We start from the raw sequence: 26,118 nt of genomic DNA on the forward strand, positions 1-26,118 counted from the left end.
TTTTCAGAGGTAAGATACTTGGCTTTTAGTAAGAAACCAAAGCATATTTTTCTTAAGCCAAGAAAATGGAGCTTTAATTGTGATATTTGGATATTGGGAAGCTGATTGGGAATCAGTTTGAGGAGTAAAATTGGAGAATTTCGTATCAGAATCACACTGAAGCCAGTGCTACATTCTCAGGAAGTTTAGGCTAACCAAACCGGTGTGCTTCATAGGGAATTAGCTATTTAATTTTTCAGCAGATGTCTCCTTAATCATTCTCGTTACTGTTAGTCCTTTGTACCTGTATGAATGCACAGAGGTACAGAGGTACAATGCAAAAATCTTTTTTTGTAACTTTTTAAAGTAATTATGTTTGTTTTTTTATCTTGTCATTTACTCTCCTAAGCAGCTGAAGAGATGTTTTTCATTTCAGTTCATTTACTGTTGAGTAATTATATTTAAAAAGTATAGAAGTGAACTTCCAGTGTATTATGTTAGTTGCCACTTTGATTCTGATAAAATACTTTTAAGAACATTATTGAAGAGAAAAAGAATACTTTGTCAAGTTCATGTACTAGAATCTACCAAACATGTGTGTTAGGAACAGCTGCTATTGCAGCAGCAATCTGGAATTTACTGTAGAATTCCAAGGCTCCCCACCCATTTACCTCTGCCTTTTGCCATACTAGTTTAGCGTACTTGGGTTCAATTTCTACCAAACTTACAGACAGGGATTTGGTAACAACTGCAGTTGTTGACATGTACTTGGCCATGAGGGATAAATGTGAATAGCTGAACCACCTGAGCCGTCTCATAACGTTCTCAACTGCACTCTTTACTCAGTGTCGAGAGGCACTAACAACCCGCCAGAAGCTGATTGCCCAAGATTATAAGGTCAGCTACTCTTTGGCCAAATCCTGTAAGAGTGACTTAAAAAAATACCGGTGCAACGTAGAAAACCTTCCCCGGTCCCGAGAAGCCAGGCTCTCCTACCTTCTGATGTGTCTGGAATCAGCTGTGCATAGAGGTGAGAGTTTATTTCTTTTTATCTTGTGTATTCCTTCTTGGAATCACATTCCAAAGCTTCATGTACTGTGTGTACTTTTTGCCTGTATTTGCACTTTGGAGTACAACTCTGCCTTGTTACTTAGCAGTTTCTTTTTAAGCTTAACGCTAGGAACTGAAGGGTTGGTATCCCTACACTTTGTTAAAGGGCCTTCTTCTTAGCTCAACAACCCTCAATTTTGTCTTTCATATATATATATATATATTTATGTTTTAGAGAGAGGGAAAGGGAGAGAGAAAGGGTAGAAGAGAAACATTGTTCATTTGCCTCTCGAATGCACCCTGACCCGGGATGGAACCTGCAACCCAGACATGTGCCCCGATTGAGAATCAAACCAGTATCTGTTTGCTTTGCAGGGTGACACCCAACAAACTGAGTCACATCGGTCAGGGCCCAGCTTGCTTTTTTTACAAAGTAAACTGTATTTCCAAATCCAAATATTTTAGTTTCAAAAAATATAGAGAGAGTGGAGCAAAAGTAGGTTTATAGTTCATATGGAAAGTAATAGGATAATTAATAAATACTAATACAGGAATAAACTGTTTTGCATAGTCACAACTGTAACCTACTTTTGCCCCACCCTGCATTGTACAGCATTTTTAGGAGAGTCGGAGTAGTATGACGATTTAGCATATGAGCTTTGGGTCAGAGAGACATGGCTTCGAGTTACGGCTCTGTCACCAAACTAACTGGCTGGGTGTCCATTGTTTACCCAAATGGGTAAACCTCATTTTTTATTAATAAAAAAATAATATTACCTATGTTGAAGAGTTCATGTGAGGACTGAGTGACATCATTTGGCATAGATAGCACTTAGTATACAGTAAGTGATAGGTAATGCTATTATTATAATGATGATGATGTTAAGAAATTAAATATAGCCCTGGTCGGGTGGCTGAGTTTGTTGGAGTGTCATCCTGTACACCAAAATGCTGTGGGTTCATCCCTGATCAGGGTATGTACTTGGGTTATGGGTTTGGTCCTCAGTCGGGGAGTGTATGGGAGGCAACCAGTCAATGTTTCTCTCTCACATAGATGTTTCTCTCTCTCTCTGTCACCTCCCCCCCAGATCAATAAATATATCCTCGAGTGAGGACTAAAGAAAGGAAAAAAGAATTTTTTTGAAAAGGAAATTAAACAGTAAAAAATGAAAGGATTACCCCCATAGAATCAGACTCATTGTTAGTTCAAAAGTCAACCCCTACCGAAGAAAACAAGGAGGATGTATAGAAGGCCAGGATTGTCTTTCTTAATATGGCTATAGGCTGCAAAAATGAAATGTCTACCTCTTATTAAATAAGTGGTGCTTCAGCAGTTGGTTAGTGATTAAAATGTTAGGTGGAAAAAATCGATTATTAAAGAAAACTTTTTGGTGAAATTTTTTTATCTGGATGTTTGAAAGCACTGAAAATGCATGTTATCTTAGACTGAGTACCAAACAAAGCACATTTTGGAGACAACTAGGAAATGTTGATTATGGTCTGTGTATTAGGTGAAATTTTTTCTAAAATGGGAAGGTGGACATTATTGACTAGTAAAAGTACATTATAAAACAGCATGCATAATGTAATCTAATTTTGGTATTAGAGAGTTAATGCCCTTAAATTGCAAATTGACAAGAAATACAACAAAGACTCAGTAAATAAATGGCCAAAGGATATGAACAGATAATTCAGAGATGTTACATAGATTGCTTTAAACAAACAAACAAAGACTGATTATATTAAGTATTGACAAGAATGTGGGAAAACTAGAACTACTGTACATTGCTGATGGGAACTTAAAGTGGTACAACCACTTTGGAAAATAGTTTGGCAGTATCTTAAAAAGTTAAACATACATCTCCCATCTGACCTAGCCATGTATCTGTAGTCAGAGAAAGCAAATCAGTGGTTGACTAGTGATGAGGTGGGTGGAGTGGAGAGGAAAGGAGAAGAGGGATTCTAAAGGAGCATAAGGAAACTTTTGGAGTTGATGAGAATGTTCAGCATCATGATTGTGGTGATGGTTTCACCAGTGTATGTGTGTATATACAAGGTCTTTGCGGTAAAACTCCAACCGTTGTTACTTGAATGAGAATGGTTTGTATGACTTCAATGTAACCTGGAAGCCAAGGAGAGTGGACTGGAATGTGCACATGTGAGCCAATAATGACTACACAGTGCTAGTCAGTGGGGGTGGTAGACACCGTTGAGTGAGCATGGGTACTGTGTGGCCATCACATTCAAAATGACTAAGTAGAGCAATGAATCTGCATAAAATTTTGCATTAAGCCTGAACATTGTTTTGCGGAAACTATTTGGGTGATTCAAAGGCTGCAGTTCTGGTCAACTGGTGATGGGCAGCTTCATCACGGCAGCATCCCTGCTCGTGCATCATATCTCGTGGAGAATTTTTTGGCAAAACATCAAGTCACCCAGGTGATGCAGCCCCCCTACAGCCCAGATCTGGTGCCCTGAGACTTCTGACTTTTCCCCAAACTAAAATCACCTTCGAAAGGGAAGAGATTTCAGGCCATCAATGAGATTCAGGAAAATACAGTGAGGCAGCTGATGGCAGTTGGGAGAATTTGTGAGATCCCAGGGTGTGTACTTTGAAAGAGACTGAGGTGTCATTGTTCTGTGTTTTTTTTAACTTTAAAAAAAGATTTATTTATTTACTTTCAGAGAGAGGGGAAGGAAGGAAGGAAGAGATGAGGAGAAACATCGTTTTGCAAGAGAAACATCAATAGGTTGCCTCTCTCATGCCCCCAGTGGGGGACTGAGCCCCCAACCCAGGCATGTGCACTGACTGGGAATCAGACTGGTGACTTTTTTGCTCTGTGGGACAGTACCCAGCCGACTGAGCCACACTGGCCAGGGCTGTTTTTTATATCTTATGTCTTCAATGAATGCCTCTCTTTTTCACAGTACATGGCTGGATACTTTCTGGACAACTTTGTGGAGACTATATATGTCAAACTTACCCAATTGTATGCTTTGAAAGTGTAGTTTATTATATGTCAATTATACCTCAATAAAGCTGTGTTTTAAAAATATTTAAGTTTTCCCAGTTGGCATTTATAGCTGGAAGGAGGTGGTAAGCTATAGTGAGTAGTTTCAAGGGTAGTCTGTTCTACAAGCTTTAATTGTACAGGCCAGTAGAGATTCTTCTTAGCTTTCATTTTTACCCAAATAGTTATCTTATTGATAAGACTTTCATTGGTACCCTCACTGGTATGGCTCAGTGGGTTGAGCATTATCCCTTAAACCAAAAGGTCACTGGTTTGATTCCTGGTCAGACATGAGCCTGGGTTACAGGCCAGGTCCCTGGTTGGGGACATGTAAGAGGCAACTGATTGATATTTTTCTCCCTTTCTTTCTCCCTCCCTTTCCCTCTCTCTAAAATAAATAAATAAAACATTTGTTTAAAAAAGACTTTCATTGGCAAAACATTTGCATTATTAGTTTAGTAGTATAAAACCTGTATAATGCAGAACACTGACAAGATAAACTAGTCTCTGGTATTTTAAACTCATTTTATGCTGATAAAGCTTTTGCTAAATTCTAAGCTTTTTAGTCTGGATAATAGCATGACTGGTATATTATATTCGAGGGGAAAATGTATACTCTTCATATGTGGTTGATATTCAATCCTAATGCTCACCATGTTATGGCTTAAATCCTAACTCAGGGCGACAGGTGAGCAGTGAGTGCCAGGGGGAGATGCTGGATTACCGACGCATGTTGATGGAAGACTTTTCTTTGAGCCCCGAGATCATCCTGAGCTGTCGGGGGGAGATTGAACACCACTGCTCTGGGTTACATCGAAAAGGGCGAACCCTGCATTGTCTGATGAAAGTAGTTCGAGGGGAGAAAGGGAACCTGGGAATGAACTGCCAGCAGGCGGTAAGGAAAATTTTTCTACTGTGGTTTTGAATATCACATTTTACTAGCTGGGGAGCCTCCTCCTACACTGTTCCTACAACTTTATTTGGATTATTTATGATATCACAATGAATATTAGGTACAAATAAGCAGACACAGAAGATTGTTCCTCCAGGCATGTTATAGTAAGATGTGACTCTTGCTGCAGAGCAGAAGTTGGAGCTCATAATCAATAAAAGAGCTATATACATACAGAAATAGGTAAAATGCATTATTTGCTAGAGTTTTGTGTGTTTGTTTTTTTTTTAAGGTAACTTACTAGATTGCATTTGCTAAATTCAGAATCAGGCAAACCAAGTTCCAGTTATATCAGCTGAGCTCCTCCACCAAAAGAGTACTTTCCTGTCTTAGTAGGCTTGATGGATGTGAGGCTAAAAGAGACCTGAAATGAATTGAAATTTTCTGAGTTTCTTTTTATTGCTGATGTGCAACAGGCGTGAATTCTAGGTCTGAAGGATCAAGAAAGCAGGTCATTTTCAAAATCACAATCTTTTCTTGTTAGACTAGGGTAACTGTATGTGGGGGCCTTTCTTTTTTACCTCCAAACTCTACAATCAGGTCTATAAAAATAGGGAAAATTAGCATAGATAAAGTTATTCTTGTCCAGGGTTCATAAACAGTTGAATAAACAGTTCAGGTACATAATATATTTAAGTTAAAAAAGTATTACAACTACAGTACCTCTGTTTCATTGAATTAGAAAATTAAGGCTCTCTCCTCAGGGAAACTAGAAAACCACAGTTCATTAGTCTTTTATTTTGTTGTTGACATTTTATTAAAAATTGAATATTGAGTTTCATTTTCCTGCTAATCACTGTCCTGCTAGTTCTGATTTTACAGTCTGAAACCCAAAATGTCCATAGAATTTTGATGTGGAGTAAAATTTCACCTTAACTTCTATTGTCCTGATGCAGAGCACACTGTAATCTATATATCCCATGGTGGGAAAGAGAGATAAATGTAACCTCTTTTCCAAAACACAAAGCCTGGCTAGACAGCAAACTTGTGGATGTAGTTCCTCAGGAGCAGTCATTGCTGATGGTTGTCCTAGGAAACCTCTGTGACAATGTGTGTGTCTGGGCCCCAGACCAAGAATTAATCAAGATATTCTGTATTTGCATTTCATCCCTAATGCAGCATGGAAAGGGGATGGGTGGTTAGGAATAAACCTTTTTTTTCACCCAGGCTACACTTGTACTAAGATATACAGAAAAAAGTAAAATAAATTGGTTTGACTTTACTTCAAAGTATCTAGCTAACCTCCAGGGATTTTTGAAATTTAGCTCGCTAAAAGAGCTAGTGACTCAGCAACTTACTTGAAAGATAAGTGGGTACTGCCTACATCATCCTTTGTGGCCACAATGAAAGTGCTTTTCAAACCTAGAGCTTAAGCTTCAAAAATTGAAATATGTAGTTTTGCCCACATTATATGTGGCCACGTGGAAAACAAACACTTTATGTTGGTTTTTATGGACCCATAGTTTTTAGGAATCCAAAGAAAGGAAAAATTTTTCTTAAGTCTTCTACTACATTTTCCACCCTCAGTCAGATGGAGGCATGTTTTGAAGTAATTTGTTCTGAGTGGGTTTCTTTCTTTTCAAAGTTTAATTCCCTGATGCAGTGAACTTTTATACCTGTTGTGGTTGGCCATTAATTTTTCCGAGTCTCTGCTTGGCTGTGCTTTGATTTAGTGATCTCTTAACAAATGGTAAACTGTGAAGCATAAAAATAAACGTCATCCTAATGAGTACATACTTTTCCAAATGCACCATATTATGAACTTGCTAAATTCTCTTCAGTTATGGTCAAATAAGTCTGGGCCCAGTCTCTCCCAGGCCAAAGATGATTGCCCAGTCTATTCTCTAGACTATTGGTTTTCCAGAAACATCTCCCCGGGTTTTTCCTAAGCAGTCAGGTGCTGGAGTAGGTAAAGAATCCTGTAGTAATTTACATCTTTAGTGTTAAGTTCCCATACAGTTGTCCCTGGATCCCAGGGTGGCAATGATCTCTTGAGCGGTTAGCCAGCTAGAGTCTATAGGGTACCCACTGCCCCCTTTCAGTAGCCACAGTCCAGGGCATGTATTGTGAACTCTCCCAGTCTGTCTGTCCACCACCAGCCGTGGATATTTAACTAGTATAGTTCTTCGTAGGGACTTTCAGACTCCCATTATTATTATTTCCCTCAGAAGAAGGTTCCATGAGCATGGGCCTGTGAAGCGAAGGGATTCCCAGTCAGGGCACATGGCTGGGTTGCAGGCTAGGTCCCCAGTAGGGGACACATGAGAGGCAACCACACATTGATGTTTCTCTCCCACTCTTTCTCCTTCCCTTCCCCTCTCTCTAAAAATAAATAAANGTCTGTCTGTCCACCACCAGCCGTGGATATTTAACTAGTATAGTTCTTCGTAGGGACTTTCAGACTCCCATTATTATTATTTCCCTCAGAAGAAGGTTCCATGAGCATGGGCCTGTGAAGCGAAGGGTCGCCAGTTCGATTCCCAGTCAGGGCACATGGCTGGGTTGCAGGTTAGGTCCCCAGTAGGGGACACATGAGAGGCAACCACACATTGATGTTTCTGTCCCACTCTTTCTCCTTCCCTTCCCCTCTCTCTAAAAATAAATAAATAAAATATTTAACAAAAAAAGATGCAGATATTTTGCTCTTTGTCAACAAATGTCACTACTGAAATCAATAATCCTTTGACAATAATCTTCCTACCAACTAACCACAGCATTTTGTAGCTTCTCCAAATTGCCACCAGGAATTGGTATAAATAACTTTCATCCTAGAATACTGGAAATCTTTCCTATTTCTCCCATCTTGATTATTGACTTATTTTAGAATAGACACAATGGGGTTTTCTGTCTTCATTTCCTTTTGACCTGCGTCCTGATCAATATGTGATGCAGGCAGCACTTTGACATGAGCCCCTGTGGAGTCATGGCTCAGACGTCTGAGGATCAGAGAAGGCTCTCGCAGAGCGAGGCTGAATCCGTAACACACAAAGGACTCCGGGCCCTCGACTTGGAGGAAAAGCACCCCAGACCAGGGTTGTAGTTCTCAGCCCTGCTTTCTGTTATTTAGGGTTCCTGCCCCGGATGATCCTTTACGTCTTTCAGATGCAATGTCCTATCTATTCTTACAGTCCTCTGCAGTAAAAGAAACTGGAACTTAGAGGTTAATCAATTTGCCCACGTTCTCCAAGCTAGTATCTGGCAGAACCAGAACTATTAATAGAACTCAGGTCTTCTGATCCTTAATTTAGAGCTTTTCCTCTGTGCTCCAACTGCTTTCTCCTCACAGAGGTGAGGAAAGAACTGAAGACACATCCCACACTTTTCCTTTGTTTCATGATAAAGCGTGGACCAAGCAAAATTAAATGTTAAAGAAGATATTCTCACTTTCAGCTGCATGATGATAAGTACTTCTCTGTGTATCTATAATGAGTGAGCTCTGGTTTACCTCTTGAGGAATAATAGGAAATTATAAGTGTTATGTTCTTTTTGTAATTGGTATTTCTTTCAAGCTAAATGCAATCTCACATATATATCTGATAAAGCAGACTGTGCTTATTTTAATGCCACTGTTTTTGCAGCAAAATTTAAATTCTAGATTTTTATAACCAAGTTAGGTCTCTAACCAGGAGTGTTTTCTATTTATTCTTCTCCATTCAATTTGTGCTTGACCCTGAGCGTCAGATTTAATAATCTAATTAATATATAGGCAGATGTGAGAAGAAAGGCACCCTTTATATTGTAAAGACCTTCTGTTTTGCAAATGTCCAGGGATGGTGCAGACTGGTAGCCAGGTAATCAGTCCCCACAGTGGTTTAAACAGAAAACTCTCGATCACAGTAAAAAAACCAGTTGGTAAGTATTGGGCAAGAGCTCCTGAGCTTGGCTGATGACACTTGCAGTACCTTGTTAAGAGTCATTGTGGTTTACCAGATTTAGTGACTGATGTGTGAAGAGGCGACATGGCTCTTCCCTGATGTGTAAATGACTTTCTTCCTTCATCTTTTTTTTTTTTTTTTAAATCCAGCTTCAAACACTGATTCAGGAGACTGACCCTGGCGCAGATTACCGCATTGATAGAGCTTTGAATGAAGCTTGTGAATCTGTAATACAGACCGCCTGCAAACACATACGATCGGGAGACCCAATGTAGGTTATCTTGTCTGTAGTATTCATTCATGTTGTATTTTATTCAGCAATGTAGCACAGGGAACATTCCCTCAACATCACAACTGGAATTTTGTTAAATATCGACACACACTGACTTTTGTTACAGTTAGTATGGGAATTGAGACTTCAGCTCTGCCTCATCCGTAATGTGGAGACACCCAGACTCGGCATTGTGATGATGTCTGTTGACTGACTGAGCACAGATGGGCCTATCTATTAGGTCACTGAATAATTCAAATAATGGTCAAATAAAAATGAGAGAAACTCTCAGGATAAAGTGACACATGCTTTGGCTCTATACTTTTCTTCCTGTTTGTACAATTAACTCATCTATTGGCTACTTGATAGTAATTAGAAAGTAATTAATTATCGTTGAAATGTAAAACAAAATATGGTGGTTGAAAGGGAGAATCATGGACAAAATGAACTCTGAAGTTGAATCCAGGATCTAGGAAATCTGCAAAACTCTGTAATGAAGTATTTGAATCCCACGTGTTAGTTTAATTCCATATGATATGCAGTCAGCTCTTAAAACCAGGTTGCAAGTAAGAACAGGTTTCCCATTCTGCAGAAATCTCTATAGCCTGCAGTTGGCGGTGCCCAACAATGAAGTGCATGTAGTAGATGTTTATCATCATTCTTCTCTGCATACACAGTCCCTGCTGCGGTGGGGATTTTAAAAACATGCTCTTCCTTAAAGCTTTTTGTGTGACTGGGGGAGATAGACAAACACACTTAAGACTAATTAAGCATATTTACCAAAATAAAAATAGCTATATCAACTACAAAGAGGGCAGGGGAGAGAGAGGGAGTAAGGAGGGAACTACTATAGATTAAGATAGATTTAAGGTACTATTTGTTAAATGCAACGTGTGAACCTTTTCTGGGTCCTGATTTGAACAAACGTGTAAAAAGCTGTGAAATAATTGGAAAATTTTGAAAATTGACAGGATATTACATGATATTATATATTTTTAAAAATTAGGGTTTTTTAGTAGGCGTGACATTTTATTGTCATATGATAGAGAAACATGCTAAAGTATTTATGACAAAAGGATATGGTATCTGGGACTTGCTTCAAAGTATCAGTAAGAGGGGGCAGAGTTAAAATGACCAGGGCCATAGGTAGATACAGCTATGGGAAGGAAAGGTGGATGTTATGTGTGTTGGGGAATGTTCATAATAAACAGTTAGAAATAAAGCAGCTGCACACAGATCTTGTGCAGGCTGAGTCCTAAGCACTCAGTGGCTCTGAAGTTGATAGGAGGCCTAATCACTCTCAGAGTGAGTGCCTGTCTGCCTAGGGCAACAGCTAAGTGGCTTTCTCCAGAGACCAAGGAAATACTGATGTGAGTTCTGTACATCTTGTCAGAACCTTCCCATCTCATGACAACTTCATCCCTGCTTTATGCCTAGGATCCTCTCATGCCTGATGGAACATTTATACACAGAGAAAATGGTAGAGGACTGTGAACACCGTCTGCTGGAGCTGCAGTATTTCATCTCCCGAGACTGGAAGTGAGTATTTGGAAGCCAGCATGAGTGTAAGTCTCAGCCTGCTCTGTGTAGTCAGTACCCCTTGTATTTTCTAAAAATAATCAGTAGGAATTTGTTTTTGTTAATTTCTGGGATAGCTGACAACTTTAATCTCCTGAAAAACTTCTTTCTTACTCTCAGAACAGTGTCTAAAAGGAGAGGCAGCCCCTTCCTCTCTGTCCCCAAGTGTCCCCATTCACTGCTACTTTGAAAGTCAGGACCACATGGTTCTAATACCACAAACATCTGTCTAGAAAGAACTTGGGCACCTCCCAGGCAGCAGAAGCGACTTCAGATATGTCTCTAAGAAGATAATAGTGCATTTTTATTTTTATTGATTTGCACTAGGTATGGGAATTTGCTTTTATTTCTTTTTAACTATTTACAGTTATTGAATTTGTTCTATCTTAAGAGGCTGTTATCAATGAAAACTTTATTCTCTTCTCATCCTGTTAGCCAAAAAATAGGGGGAGGGTATGAATTAGGAGAAAGATCTGTTACCATCAGAATCACTATATTATTGGCTCCTCTTCCCAGGGCTTATTTTCTCCTCGCTTCTCCAGAGCAGCCAGTAGGATCAGGCTGCCCCTCCTGCTTCCCAGGTTCAGCTTCTTTCTGTTTGGTTATTTGAGCCCTTATCCTTTGGTCATTAACTTTTTCTGGTGACTAATGTATGTTTTACTCACATACTTTATTAGGAAGATTACTTGAAGATTCAGTGTGTTTCTGTTTCCTCAAATCTGCTCTGGGAAAGACTACAGAAAGCTGGGTGGGAATTTCCCCCTGCTTACTCAGCCATCTAAACTGAAATAACAGTTTACTACCTTAACAAAATTATGTCTTTTCCTCTTCTGTAATTTCCTTCAGCCACAATCAAAAGATGCTTCAGAGTCTTAAAAGCTACTCATTAAATATTATTAGCCTTTCTTTCCCCATTTGGTAGTTCTCCCCAAAAGTTGACTTTTGGGGAGGACTACCAAAACTTGTAAAAGTTGTGAATTGCCTGCTGATAGCTATTGTGGGGGGAGTTCTGCCCTCAGAACACCACACACACACCTGGCCTCCTCGGATGAGAATAAGTCTACCAAGACATGATGTGCTTGGGGGGGAAAGTATCAGATCTCTCAAAGGAGAAGGACCAGGAGCCTTTTCCTTAGTGGGCTTTTATTGGGTTTATTTGCATAGGAATATAGGGTGTTTATGTAAAGTTCATCAGTCATTGTCAGGCAGTAATGATCAAACAATAGATAGCATTCAGGCCCTGGCTGGTGTAGCTCAGTGGATTAAGCGCCAGCCTGCGAACCACTGGATCACGGTTCGATTCCCAGTCGGGGCACATGCCTGGGTTGTAGGCCAGTTCCCAGCAGGGAACTCACAAGAGGCAACCATACATTGATATTTCTCTCCTTCTCTCCTTCCCTTCCCCTCTAAAGATAAATAAATAAAATCTTTAAAAAAAACAATAGATAACATTCAAAGAACTATGAGGACTTATTCTGAGTCAGGGTCAGATAGCTAGCTAAAGGGCCATAAAACTTTGGGGAAACAAACTTACTTCATTTTTGGACTCTTATTTAAATTGAGGCTATTAGCAAAGTAGGTTTCACAGGATTTTATGAATTCCTTCTTAGGCCTAATTGCCCCAGGGAACATGCCCTTTCCAGCACAGGGCTGCACCCACCTCTGACATTGTTTCAGGCTTAAGTCAGACAAGGGAACTAAAGCAGCCAAGAGATTAGGAGACTTCTTGCAGACAGAATGAGGACTCAGGCTGTGTCAAAGCTGAGGGGTGAGGGTCCATCACCCTTTTTTTCTATAGCCCCCTAAGTCCTTCCCTGAGGGCCCCTCCGTGACCCTGCCTGTCTTAGGGTCCTTCGAGGACTCTTACCCATCATTGGCCAACAGATCATGCACTGAGGGCCAGACAGGGTGAAGTAAAGGAGGCAGAGGCAGCACCCCTACCAGGGAGATAAGCTTCCTCTCCTTGATGGCTTGTGGTCCCAAGGTCTTTTTACCCAGCCTTAGCCGTGAGGGGTTACTGTTTCTGAAACCAGCCAGGGTAGTTACCAACATCCTCCAATCCTTATCTTCTTGTTTCAGCCAGGGCATGTTACTGCTGAGCCTCTTATTGAAATGTTGTGCGTCTTATGTAGCCAAGATAACATCTTTGAAGTAGAATTTAAATCTTCTGTGCAGAACAAACTTCTGCAGATTGACCACTATGTGTTCATGAAGGACCAATTTAGGAATATACTTGTGCTTCCCTGCTGTCTCCACTACCCTGGAGATGACCACTAATGAATACAGGAGCACATTGTAAAAACCTTTAGCATGTGTTGGAAGGGAATGTATAGTAAGAGTGGTTACCTTTTAACTTTTAACTTTATAGGCTGGACCCTGTCTTATACCGAAAATGCCAGGGAGATGCATCTCGTCTTTGCCATACCCACGGTTGGAATGAAACCAGTGAACTTATCCCTCCTGGAGCTGTGTTCTCTTGCTTGTATAGACACGCCTACCGCACTGAGGAACAGGGCAGAAGGGTATGCATCACCATTGACTTCATTTCTTCTTGTCATTTGTTTTTTAATTAGTTTGCTATATTTCGTTCTGATTTCCGTCCTCCTAGGAAAGCTCTGTTAGGGGTCTGGTGGGGAGGGGTTGCTGCACTGCTAAAAACTTCATCACTCAGTGAGTTCTTCCAGCTTCTTTCTGTCTGATTTTACGTGTTTCTGTTTCCTCACATTTGCTGTGGAAAAGACTAGAGAAAGCTGGGTGGGGATTTCCCTGTGCTTACTCAGCCATCTAAACCAAAATAACAGAGTTTACTACCTTAGCAAAATCATGCCCTTTCCTCTTCCTTAATTCCTCCAGCCACAATCAAAGATGCTTTAAAAAGTGAGTCAGGACATTTCCAACTTTTTCTTTGAATTACCAAAATCTAAATCACAAATAGACAATTAAGTTCTGCTGCCCTAACCTTATTTAGCTTTAAAGATCCATTAGAAGCTCTTAGCCAAGATACAAAATGGTTTTTAGGCTTCTGCTCTTGGCATCATAACACATATATTCACAGCACATTAGCTGGAGCAGAAACCTCCATACCCCCCAGTCTCTTAGTATTTATCTGCCCTGGTTGCCACCTCTTTGGGGATATTTCTGTGCACTTGACCCTCAGGCAACATTTACTGCCTTCCAGCGCCTCACTGATTACTCTCCTGGATGGCCTTTTTAAGCCTTCCGGGGTTCTCTATTGCATTTCAGTCCTGCATTTGTTACAGAAAATAGAGACGGTGTTGTTTCACATGCATGTTAACAAATACCCCTTCTGAGCTTAATGCAAAAGTCTAAGTTTAGTATTCAGGATGAGGAGACCAAGATAGAAAGAAATGTTATGCTTCAGTTGCTGCAGTTGTAACCCAGTTTTTATACTGCTATGTGGAAATATGGGGATTTGTTACTTGTTTCTTCATATTATGAGCCTCTCATTAATCACAGGAACCAAGATGATTATAGTATCTTGGTAGTCACTGCAGTGGGAGGTTCCTTGTCTTGTAAGTGAAGGAAGGGTTAGAATCTGGAATGCTGTCCTTCTTTTTAAAAAGATTTTATTTATTTATTTATTTATTTATTTATTTATTTATTTATTTAGCAGCAGGGGACCTATCCCACAACCCGGGCATGTGCCCTGACTAGGAATCGAACCAGTGATCTTTCAGTTCACAGGCTGGCACTCAGTCCACTGAGCCACACCAGCCAATTTTTATTTTTAAAAATATATATACTTCTTTTAAAAATTGAGGAGGAATTCATATAAAATTAACCATTTAAAGAGGAAAATTAGTGGTATTCAAACACTGACAAAGTTGTGCAACCACCACATCTGTTTCCAAAACATTTCCATGTCTCCAGAAAGAAACCTCGTGTCCACTAAGCAGTTATTCTCCATCTCTCTCCCCCTACCCCATGTACATGGGCCCTTTTAGGAAGAAAGACTGTCTGTACCTGTAAATGACAGCTTTCTCACAAACCTTCCAAAAATAATAGTTTTCATCTGTTTGGACCTGTGCTAACTGTTGCTTTTACTGTTGCCTGCTTGAACTCAGTTCTCCTGACCCATGTGTATTCTCTCCTCATTTAGACCCAGCATTCTTCTCTGCATAATTATATTAGGGTCAGCTGAATGTATAATCTCATTCTAAGAGAGGTGGGTTTTTAGAAGCCTCCTAAAACATTTAATTTTTATTCTGGAGGAGATTGAAGACATAAAGCTATTTGTTAGTTAGTTTCGTGACATTATCAAGTGTCCTTTGGTTTTGATTTGGGTCTGGGACCTTTAAAGCGCTTTGCTTGTTCTTGTGTAGCTCTCACGGGAGTGCCGGGCTGAGGTCCAGAGGATTCTGCACCAGCGTGCCATGGACGTCAAGCTGGACCCGGCACTGCAGGATAAGTGCCTGATCGATCTGGGAAAATGGTGCAGTGAGAAAACAGAGACTGGACAGGTAGGTGACAGTGCCACCTATTTATTTTATAGTCATAATAATGATGTTCGTGATTAGCATTTTATATAGAGTACAAACCCCCATAAAATCCATTTCTGTTTACCTCATAGACATGATTTGTTACATTACTTGATCTCTCTGTAAAAACCTTTAGGAGAATTTTCTGTTTGGTCTCTCTAATCAGGAGTAATTGTACTTTTCCTAAGCAGTCAGTATGTTTTTATATTATGGCTACTGTGTTTTGTTATTGATTGTTTTCCCTCTTTGTGTTGTTTCTTAAAAAGCCTAGAGCCCAAGAAAAGTATGGCCTGCCTCTAGATTTTGTGGTAGGCTAACTTACTTCTTGCTCCTTCCCACTTTTCTTAACATAATTTCCTTTTCTTTCCTCTTTTTTACTCATTTTATCGTGCCTTTTTTTCTCTTTCCTCATTTTCATAAGCCACATTTTGGGGGGAGGCAGTGTATACATACACATGTATATATGTAAATACTGATATGCATGAATAGTGTGTGTGCCCTACAACAGTACCGCAGGGTTTGTAGGAATGGAATTGTTCCATCTAGTAATTGATACAATTGAGGCTTAGAGAAGTAAAGTATATTGACTCCCTTACCTAAAACTCAGGTCTGATCCTAGCCAGGCATTTGTTCCATTACATTACAACTGCCTCCCATATAGGAAAGTGTAAAGAAGGAGCAGCCCATGAGAATTATGTTCATGCTATGAGTAGTTCCTTAGGATTTTATGTCTGGTTTTTAAAAAATCGTACATCACCGCATCCTGTCAAATTAAGTGGAAAGGGAGCTTGTTTTCTGTCTTAAAGCAGGGAAACCAAGCAGTGAGGAACAGCTGCTTGTTTAAAGCCTCATTGATACTAGAACGAGGTGTTAACCCAGGTTCCCAGGTTCCATTTGGACCACTCCACACCCTCTCTGGGATTAACTATTAAAAAGTCGCATATATAGTAACTGGACAGTTTTTTAAATCCTCACCTGAGAATATGTTTATTGATTTTAGAGAGAGAGGAAAGGATGGAGGGGGAAGGAGAGGGAGAGAGAAACATTGATGTGAGAGAGAAACATCGATGAGTTGTCTCCCGCACGTGCCTCAGTGGGGGATTGAACCCACAGCCCTGTGGGATAACTCTCCAACCAACCAAGCCACTTGCCAGGACAGTAATTGGACATTTTAAAGAAACAGTGAATCCCTGGCTGGTGTAGCTCAGTGGATCAACCGTGGGCCTGCGAATGAAAGGATCGCAGTTCGATTCCCGGTCAGGGCACATGCCTGGGTGACAGGCCAGTTCCCAGCAGGGGACGCACGAGAGGCAACCATACATTGATATTTCTCTCCTTCTCTCCTTCCCTTCTCCTCTAAAGATAAATAAAAAAAGAAACAGTGGCTTCTTATACAGATCTGTTGATCTTGGGAATGTCATGTTTAGCAGCCTGTTTCCTGGGCCTACTTACAGCTCTGTCAAATTTATTACTAGAAAATGCCCATTATCTTTACTTTCTGCTGCCTATGTCTAATGACAGGAGGAGTACGGTCATACGGAATCCCAGGAAACAGTTTCCTTTCATATCCACTGGAAAGTAACATTGAGAAAGCCACATTATGTTGCAGACCATCCCTGTGAAGCTAAATAGGATTCCATGAGTGGGATTTTTACCTTCGTTATTTATTTTACTCCCAAAAAGTATTATGCATTTTCCTTTAGGGTTGGGTAATTCCTACAGCTTTTTTCCTCCCTTCCTATTTTAATTTCAAAACAGAGATTGTTGCAAAATAGTAAGTTAAACTTGGTCCTTTCACAGAGCCCTTTGCTGAGAACTAGCTGTGGGTGTGCTGTGGGAAAATGAGCTGATACTGTACTTAAACACCTAAATTTCTAAGACAAATAGTAGTTGACTGATGCTACAAGGTAGCTGCAGCTCAGTTTCCAAGGCCCAAACAAGATAGCCCTCAGATATGTAAACCCTAGCGTGCTCACTGCTTTTGCAGTTTCCTTCAGAGGGTCCTTTTGTGTGGGCTGGGGTTGGAATCCCAGATTTGACTTCCAGGAACTTTCAGCTCTGTGCTGTTTAAGATCCTGGGGATAACAGGGAAAAGAAGAAGGGTTGTCAAAGAACTTGTATAAAGGACCCATGGACTAAGACAACCCAGCAGGGAGGCGGGTAGGATTGAATGTGGGAGGGGGGTGGGTAGGGTGGAGGAGAGTAATTGGGGGATAGTGGGGACAACTGTAATTAAACAATTTTTTTAAAGGGGGGAAAAAAAGAACCTGGGTCCCAACATACTTTGCCCATAAAGAGTCTTAAAATATTCTATGTCTTTGCCCTGGCTAGTATAGCTCAGTTGATTGAGCACTGGCCTATGAACCAAAGGGTTGCCAGTTCAATTCCCAGTCGGGGCACATGCCTGAGTTGCGGGCCAGGTCCCCAGTAGGGGGGCGTGCAAGAGGCAACCACACGTTGGTGTTTCTCCCCCTCTCTTTCCCCTTCCCTTCCCCACTCTTGAAAAATAAATAAATAAAATCTTTAAAAATATATATATTCCATGTCTTTCATCATGAATTTGTTGTCCAATGATTATTATCAATACTTTAAAAAAAAAATAGATGTCTGGGTGTTGTGTTGATGGAATGGAATACTAAAGGCCTGATAACATTTTTAAACATCGAGAATACCTGAACATTGATTCTTGTTAGACTTCTCAGTTTGGCCTTTTGGAGGATTTCCATGGCTGTCGTATCCCCTTAACCCTCTTAACTACCCTGTTACATCAAGTAAGTGTCTTTCAAACCATCCCAATTTGGGAAATAAAAGTTCAGTGTTCTGTTCAGTGAAGTAGTTTTAAAAAGAAGAGGACCACTGAAAAGGGAGTAGGGGCTGAATTGCAGCTCCCCTTGATCACTGCTGTCATTGACTGACCCCAGGGGATTGCCTCTGTTGCAGGAACTCGAGTGCCTCCAGGACCATCTGGATGACTTGGCTGTGGAGTGCAGGGACATAGTTGGCAACCTCACTGAGCTGGAGTCTGAGGTGAGCAGTTGGCGGCTCGTGGAAGGGGTGCCTTGTCAGCAGCCTTTCCTGTTTTCTTGGTCCTACTGTTTCTAGACTCTTGAGTGTACAGAATCAGTGGAAAACAAACAAAAAAAACCCTTCAGATTCTGTTAGCTTTTTAAAGAAGAATATTGTGTTGCTTTCTGAACCCCTCTCCTCATTTCTCCAGAAAACTGCTATGTGTGTTTAATCCTCTGATTTACTTCATAAATTAGATTTATCACAGTGATTAGACCAATCTTTTTTTCTCCTTTAAAGATTGTATTTATTTATTTTAAGTAAAAATCCTCATTTTCAGTGGGAACTCATTCAAAACATTTAAAATCATTGTTCAGGCCCAACCACATATGTCTATGGGTTGAATTTTGTTGGCAGTCTGCCAGTTTTCCGATTTTACTTATTTATTTTTAGAGGGGGTTGCAGGGAAGGAGAAACACAGAGAGAGAAACACGTGTGTGGTTGCCTCTCACACGCCCCAACTGGGGACCTGGCTGGCAACCCAGGCGTGTGCCCTGACTGGGAATCCAACCAGTCACCTTTCCGTTCACAGACCAGCGCTCAGTCCACTGAGCCATACCAGCCAGGGCCTATTTTTTCCCTTCAAGAAAAGATAGCAGCTGTACCTTAAATCTTGGAATCACATTCATGGAATCGAAACCTTCCCATTATCTTTAGCCCTTTCACTTAGGTCATTCAGTAATGTTTGTGTGTTTAATGAAATAAAAGCCTGGGAATTACAGTTAAACGTGGAAGATTGAAGCTATGTGTTTATCCCCGTTCCATCCTAAAACCCACTAAAATATAAAAAAGTGAAATTGAAAACCTTGTAAGCATAGTCCTATTATTTAAAATACAGAGACTATTATGAGGGAGCAGGTAAAAATGTTTAAATTGTCTTGTAAGGCAGAAATCAGGGGAATAGGGAATTGCTTTTTTCCTTGTTTATCATAAGTCTTTTAGAAATAATTGAATCGTCAAAATTGACAATACATAAAATTACATTTCTCAACCAGTCTTTTTTTCTTCCTTTTTCAAAAGTTGATTACCTTCTTTCATCTTCTGTCATCTTCTGTCCCATTCACATTGTCCTTATGGGCTCACGAGGACATTCTGGAGTATGTAGCTCTTCAAAGGAAAATGATATTTCAGCAGCTAGTGCTGTACAGGGCTTACTCTCTGCTTAAAGGCAGTTGGTGTGTGTTCCCCAGAGCAGTGACTTATCATTTGGTTTGAGGACAGTGATCTGGTTTAGGAGCTCAAGAACTAAAGGTAGATGTCAGTTACCCCTGTCTTTATTTCGAATTGTTCAGCTTTTTAGAACAACTTGAATGGCTTTATATACTCTATTATTATTAAATGTTTTTTCTCCTCGCTCTTTGTAATTCTGCGTCTGCGTCTAAGAATACCTGCCTTTCAAAGTACAACGGAGGTGTGGTCCTAGCTGTGCCGGTGGGGCTGTCTGACCTAAAGACTAGAACAGTCTCCCAAGTGTACGTGTTAGATTACATGCCCATCAGATGCTATTGATTCAGAGAAGGAAACTGCTCCTCTTCCCATCCTTGGTTCTTACTAAGGCACAATTACTATGTTTAATCTTTTACAGGATATTCAAATAGAAGCCTTGCTGATGAGAGCCTGTGAGCCCATAATTCAGAACTTTTGCCACGTAAGTGATGTCTGGGAAATGAGGGTTAGAACTGAGAACTGAGTACTAGGACCATACTAGATGATCCAGGTGTGTTGGGTCATCTCTGTTGTCAGTATGCATTACTTCTGGGTGGCCAGCTTTGAGAAGTTGAAGATGTAAACAAAAGCAAGAGGGGATGCCACCATCCTGGGAAACTTTATCTGATCGTCCTTTATGGATGCCCAGATACATGCTCAGCAGCAGTTGTTGGATGACTTGTATGAAAAAGGAGGGAGCAGGCCCTGGCTGGTGTGGCTCAGTGGATTGAGTGCAGGCCTGTGAACCAAAGCATCTCTGGTTTGATCCCCAGTCAGGGCACAGGTCCCCAGTATAAGATGTTGTAGAGGCAACCACACACTGATGTTTCACTCCCTCTCTTTCTACCTCCCTTCCCCATCTCTCTAAAATAAATAAAATCTTTTAAAGAAAAAAAACAAAAGGAGGAAGAGGGGAAGCCCCATTAGCGTGGCTGAGTTGCTTCCAATATATCAGCACAGGATTTGTTAGTTGTGACAGTGGCTTCCCCTTCCAACTGCCTTCTTGTACCTGGATATTGAGTGAATTCTCTTACCTTTTTACTTTATTCACTTACTAAATCACCTAAATTATGGGAGCAAAACACCCCAGGAGCCATGAGGATCTGACAACACGGAAGCAGCGCCAGCTTCTGGTGCCACATAAGGAAAGGTGCGAAAGCACTGCGCACGCACGTTCCTGTTGGTGCTCCATGCAGGGCCACCTGCTGTGTGAATTGCTTTCCCCAGTGTTCGTCCCTCGTCATTTCTCGGGCGTGTTTTGACGTAACCGAACACCAACCTCTCTGCGCAGGCTCTAGAATCAGTCTTGTTTACATTTTTCATGGGATGGGGTACAAGATTCATTTATTAATTATTACAAGTGAAGTGTAAATGTGCCCTTCCTTTTCCAGGATGTGGCAGATAACCAGATAGACTCTGGGGACCTGATGGAGTGTCTGATACAGAACAAACACCAGAAGGACATGAATGAGAAGTGCGCCATTGGAGTCACCCACTTCCAGCTGGTCAGTGACACCCAGCAGAGGCTCTTTTCTTGGCTGCTTGGTTGGTTACGGAATCCCTTCCTCTTTTAGAACATCAGAGCACCTCCTATGAAAACCTTTTATTCCCCCAAATGCGTGTCCCATTTTGATTTGTGCTCAATAAATGTGGTTTTGATCTGCAACGGCTAGAAACTTCGTTAGGCCCCTGGCAATTCAGTGATAAATAAATAGTTTGGGCTCTTAGGAAACATGTAGTCCACTGGGGATCAAGACAGGTAAACAGGAGCTTCTTTGCTTCAGTCACATCACTTGTTTTCGTAAGGTATTTTACCTTGTCCTTCCACACTGTCAGTGAGATCTGCTGTTTCAGGTCACTGTTCACTGCAGCAGCTGGAATATGTATCAGTACACTGGACTCTGAGCCTTTTAAAAAATCATACTACCCAGGTCTAGCATTTTGAATAAGAAGGTTAAATTATGTTCTTCTTTGTTGCCACATGTCTGAGGGAAGTGTTTATGATAAAGCAAGCATTTTCTCCCCGGGAGGGTAAAATCCGGGTATCTGAGCAAAACTTCCCTCTTCTGGGGCAGATAGCTCCAACAGATAGGTAGATTAAGGGCCTCTGGAGTTGCAGCACCAGGAGACAGTGGGGAACGAACAAACCTGCTCTTGTCGATTATGTTCTAGTAAGAAGAGATGCAAAACGTGTCGATTAAGTAAATACGTAGTCTTGGGTGAAGCTATGAAGAAAAATAAAGCAGTGTAAGGACTGGAGGGTGAAGGAGACAAAGGGCTTAACCAGGAGGCTCTTGAATAGCAACGCCAAGGAAGTGCCGGAGAAAACCATGGGGAGACCTGAGAGAAGGGTCCTGCTGGCTGAGGGAACAGCATGTGTGTGACTGGAATGGCATGGCAGAGGGAGGAGTGGGGAGGTGAGCAGTTGGTAGAGCCTGTGGGAGACGAGGGCAAGTCATGTAGAGCCTGCAAAGCTCCTGCAGACTGTGTGAACGCGGTGTCACGCAGCACCACTGCCTAGAACTTACTGCAGAGCTTCTGATTCTCTTTTTCATCATTGTTTTTAGGTGCAGATGAAGGATTTTCGGTTCTCTTACAAGTTTAAAATGGCCTGCAAAGAGGACGTGCTGAAACTTTGCCCCAACATAAAGAAGAAGTATGTGGCTCTTAATTGATTTGTTCTCCTTCTCTGAAATCCCTGTTAGCTACTGATTGAATGAATATCCAAAATGTCAGGCTGCCTCCTGCTGCCTGCCAGCCCAGGAAGCCTCCTGCACACTCCTTTGGAAGTGTGGCCAAATACTGCATTGTCTGGACATGGTCTTCATAGCTGTTGAGAACCACAACTGCTAGTGGTAGTTCTGATACGGAAAGCCTGTAGGTGAAGGAGCATTTTCGGTCTTTCCAGTTCAGGCTGTGTAACTGAGGGCGCAGGTACAGATTGTGTTCTTGGAGGAGCAAGCTGCAGCGTGACTACCAGAGGCTGGCTGACTTCCTCCTGACATAATTCTGTTCTGTCATCGCTTTAGGGAAGGAACAGAGGCTTGTACTGAGTTAGAGATCTAGTGAAGAAACAAAAGCTTTGTTCTCTTAAGAATTACATCTTAACCCTAAAGAGAGTGATGAGCTTATATGTCCTTCCATGTCATTCTTTGCAAAGGCACATTTCTAGAACATATTTCCCCTCATATAAACTGAATCCCCATTTTGCTCAGGTTTCGGTACTGTTCAAGAATGAGTTCACAGTGCGTTAAAGTCATAGTCCAGAGTGAAGGGCTGCATTCCCCTCTGGTCACATTTTGAACAAAAACGGTGTTAAACTGTCATTGCACACACGTTCCCTCTCTGGCCTCCTTGCCAGTCAGGGGCATACTCGGCATTTGGACTGTGGCCCGAGTTTTATGACATATATAGTCAAGTCCTACTTTTAGAGCTCTAAAAGCACAGTGGACTTAATAGGAAATGCATTCGAAAACATGGTAAAGGGGTCATGAGTTCTGGGAGGCGTTGTTGCCCAGCTCTCGGCAGTCTGCCATCGTGGCTCCAGCCAGGCTGAGACCTTCTCCCTTTTTTTGGCAGGGTGGACGTGGTGATCTGCCTGAGCACCACCGTGCGCAACGACACTCTGCAGGAAGCCAAAGAACACAGGGTGTCCCTGAAGTGCCGACGGCAGCTGCGGGTGGAGGAGCTGGAGATGGTAATGCCTCGTTCTGTAACCTCGGGTCCCAGAAGCCACAGGGGCAGGGGACAGAAAGTTGGGTGAGAGGCCATGGCTGACTGAAAAATTTTAGCCACAATTATGATGGGTAAGACTTGGAGCCATGTGCTAAAAGTTTACCATATGACAGCTCCTTGTCTTACTTTTCTTTTAATGATGAAATACTTTAACTGCGCAAAACTGGAAGTCCAGAGTAAGACACGCTGTAAGCACACAATACATCATTGCATCGATAATGTCCTCGAGGATCAGAGTCTCTCCCTTTTCACTCTGCTCTCCTTGGACCAGCCTCGTCCTGAGGCTGCTTTCTCTCACCATGGCTGCCTACAGCACCTGGGCCACCTTCTCCAAAATTCATTCATCTCCTGCAGGAAAATGAAAACATGAGAAACCTCCCCCAGCATAAACAAAAGAGTCAGGTGTTTTTTGTTGTTTTTTTTGGGGGGGGCGTAGATTTTTATTTATTCATCTTTAGAGGGGAAGGGAAGGAGAGAGGGAGAGAAATATCAATGTATGGTTGCCTCTCGTGCACCCCTGCTGGGAACTGGCCTGCAACCCAGGCATGTGCCCTGATTGGGAATTGAACTGCCATCCTTTGGTTCTCAGGCCCGCGCTCAATCCACTGAGCCACATCAGCCAGAGCCAAAAGAGTCAATTTGATGGTGTCAGTTTGAGGTCTGTGCCCACCCCCTGACCAGCTGCAGTGTCCAGAGTGCCGTGCACGAAAGAGCTGACGGGCCGCCTAGGTGAAGCGAAAGTCACCCACAGTGCGCACTACAAGAGGGAAATTTTCTTGGTTGGTTTTGCAATTAAGCTCAAACCATGTTAAGGAAACAGCTAAAAAATATTTAATCTATTTATATTGTGAATCATACTTATTACACCTTAGTCTAAGCAAAAACTAGTAATGAACACCAAACATTGTTAATATCACAAAAGTCACACTATCAGATTTTCACGTGCAGTGGCAGTGATTCCGTGATAACCATGTGTAAGTGGAGTTGGCCTAAATGTTCTGTTTAATTGAGGCCTTGGGACTCTTGTTTTGAACCTGCTTCTTTCAGTAAAATAATAATAGTAAAAGTAGGACCCTACATTTATATAATGGCTTTAACTTTCTAACGTGGTTTCCACATGATATCATCTCATCTCACTGCAGTTCTGTGGGAGGGTTGGGGTAGGTGGTAGCATTTTATTGCACAAAGGAAGCTCAAGGCCAGGCAGCTAGTTAGTGGCAGAACAGAAAGTAAATCCCCATCTCCCTGCCACTTTGCTGGGTAGAGTTGTGGTTACTGGACAGGATCCAGTCAACAGTTCTGTATGTAGAGCATTCGACATCCCCAGCTCACAGTGGCCCCCCTTTACTGTGCTGGCTCCCTCTCATGCAGACAGAGGACATCCGTCTGGAGCCAGACCTGTACGAGGCCTGCAAGAGTGACATCAAGAACTACTGTCCCACTGTGCAATATGGCAATGCTCAGGTATCTCTTTGTTATTTTCTAACTGCAAAAGTAATGGGAAGGTGACATTTTAATTAATTCTCTGGTGAGGTAGGCCTCATCACGGCCTATCCAGCCTAATCATCCCCTCACAGGCTAAACTAGACTTTTCCCAGTTTCCCTTTGTCTCCTGTCTATTCTCTCTCCTCTTTCAGGTTACCTTGTCCACCTAATAACCTCTTAATGACCCTTCAAATGCCTCCTCCTCTCTATCGCTTTCCCAACACTCTGCACCTCCATGGTGAATTGTTCCCTATGTTCCGTTGCAGTTATCAACTAAAGGTCACACGAGTAGCACCTAGAAAGCTTTTTTTGAAAATACGTGGAACAGAGTCCTACCCAGAATTGTCAACAATGAAGTGCAAGCAAATGATTTGTTTTTAATGTTTTTCCAGTGACTAAGCTACCGCTTCTAGTTCAGGGTATTACCATGGAGCCTTCCTTGGAGATAATGGCTTCATTGTCTTGTGTCTGCATTGCTAATACAAAGTCTTAGGTCAATCTTATTCTCATTTCTTTGTATTTAATCTGTCTGTACTCATTCTCTTTATGTTTAATAATCTGTAGTTCCACTATGTTGTAATTAGGTATTTTTTTATTTCCTTATTCTAGGTGGCTCTTTCAGTCTCAGAATTCATGTCATTCTGCAGTTTTTATTGCCAAGATCTGTAATTGATTCTTTTCATAACCTATTCTCAACTCTTATTACCATTTTGCTGTATTGTTCTGAGGAGATAATAAGTTTTAATTTCTGTTACCTTTTTCCTTAGTTATTTGATGGTTCTTGGGTGTGCCTTGAGGATGTCATAAAAGTCTCGTGACTTCACGCTACAGCTTTAGCCACCCAAGTCTCCCATCTGCTTTCCTTCTTTACCGTTTACAGGTGATAGAGGGAAGGGGACATTTCAGGATATAGTTAATTCACTATCATAAAATACATCCTATGATACTTTATGCTTTTATGTTAGTCCATTCATCTTTCTTACTGCAGTTGTTTGTTTATGTAAATTTGCCCTGTGAGGGGTAAGGTTTGGGTCTAGTTAATACCTGGCATCTAATGCTCTATTCTCATGTGGTAAGTGGTGAGTTGCACTGAACTTCCTGGCTTGTGCATACTGTCTGGTCAGGGTTACTGCTCCAGGGAAAGTCAGAGAGCCTTGTGTGTGCTCCAGAAGGAGTCTTGTCAAGGGACAGCTCTAGAAGGCAAAAGAAACCAGCAGTCCTGAGTGGGTCTCCTTTCCTTTAGAGTTCAGTGCAGCCTGCTATTCACCCATTATTTTTATCCAGTTTGGTTTACTGTTAGCTCTGAAGTTGTGACCCTATAAATACATTTCTCCTTGGTAAGGACATACTGATTCCTCTTACCAAGGAATTAGAAATGGAAGGTTCTTATATGGAAAGATGGGGGATGCAC

The 26,118-nt window shown here is 41.5% G+C and overlaps 1 protein-coding gene across 1 annotated transcript in view; it reads left to right on the plus strand.

The window, feature by feature from the left end:
* Positions 1–26,118, plus strand: part of GLG1 (golgi glycoprotein 1) — a 126,919-nt gene that overhangs the window by 84,343 nt on the left and 16,458 nt on the right. Inside the window, exons 7-18 of the mRNA XM_037063640.1 lie at positions 826–1,009; positions 4,721–4,935; positions 9,017–9,138; positions 10,576–10,677; positions 13,085–13,238; positions 15,060–15,197; positions 18,156–18,242; positions 19,867–19,929; positions 20,879–20,992; positions 22,055–22,143; positions 23,067–23,184; positions 24,594–24,686. Of these exons, the coding sequence (XP_036919535.1) occupies positions 826–1,009; positions 4,721–4,935; positions 9,017–9,138; positions 10,576–10,677; positions 13,085–13,238; positions 15,060–15,197; positions 18,156–18,242; positions 19,867–19,929; positions 20,879–20,992; positions 22,055–22,143; positions 23,067–23,184; positions 24,594–24,686 (1,479 nt within the window). The remainder of the gene's footprint in view (positions 1–825; positions 1,010–4,720; positions 4,936–9,016; positions 9,139–10,575; positions 10,678–13,084; positions 13,239–15,059; positions 15,198–18,155; positions 18,243–19,866; positions 19,930–20,878; positions 20,993–22,054; positions 22,144–23,066; positions 23,185–24,593; positions 24,687–26,118) is intronic.

Source organism: Sturnira hondurensis, unplaced genomic scaffold (genome assembly GCF_014824575.4).
Source record: "Sturnira hondurensis isolate 20B ecotype Veracruz unplaced genomic scaffold, ASM1482457v3 Scaffold0014745, whole genome shotgun sequence".
Lineage (NCBI taxonomy): Eukaryota > Metazoa > Chordata > Mammalia > Chiroptera > Phyllostomidae > Sturnira > Sturnira hondurensis.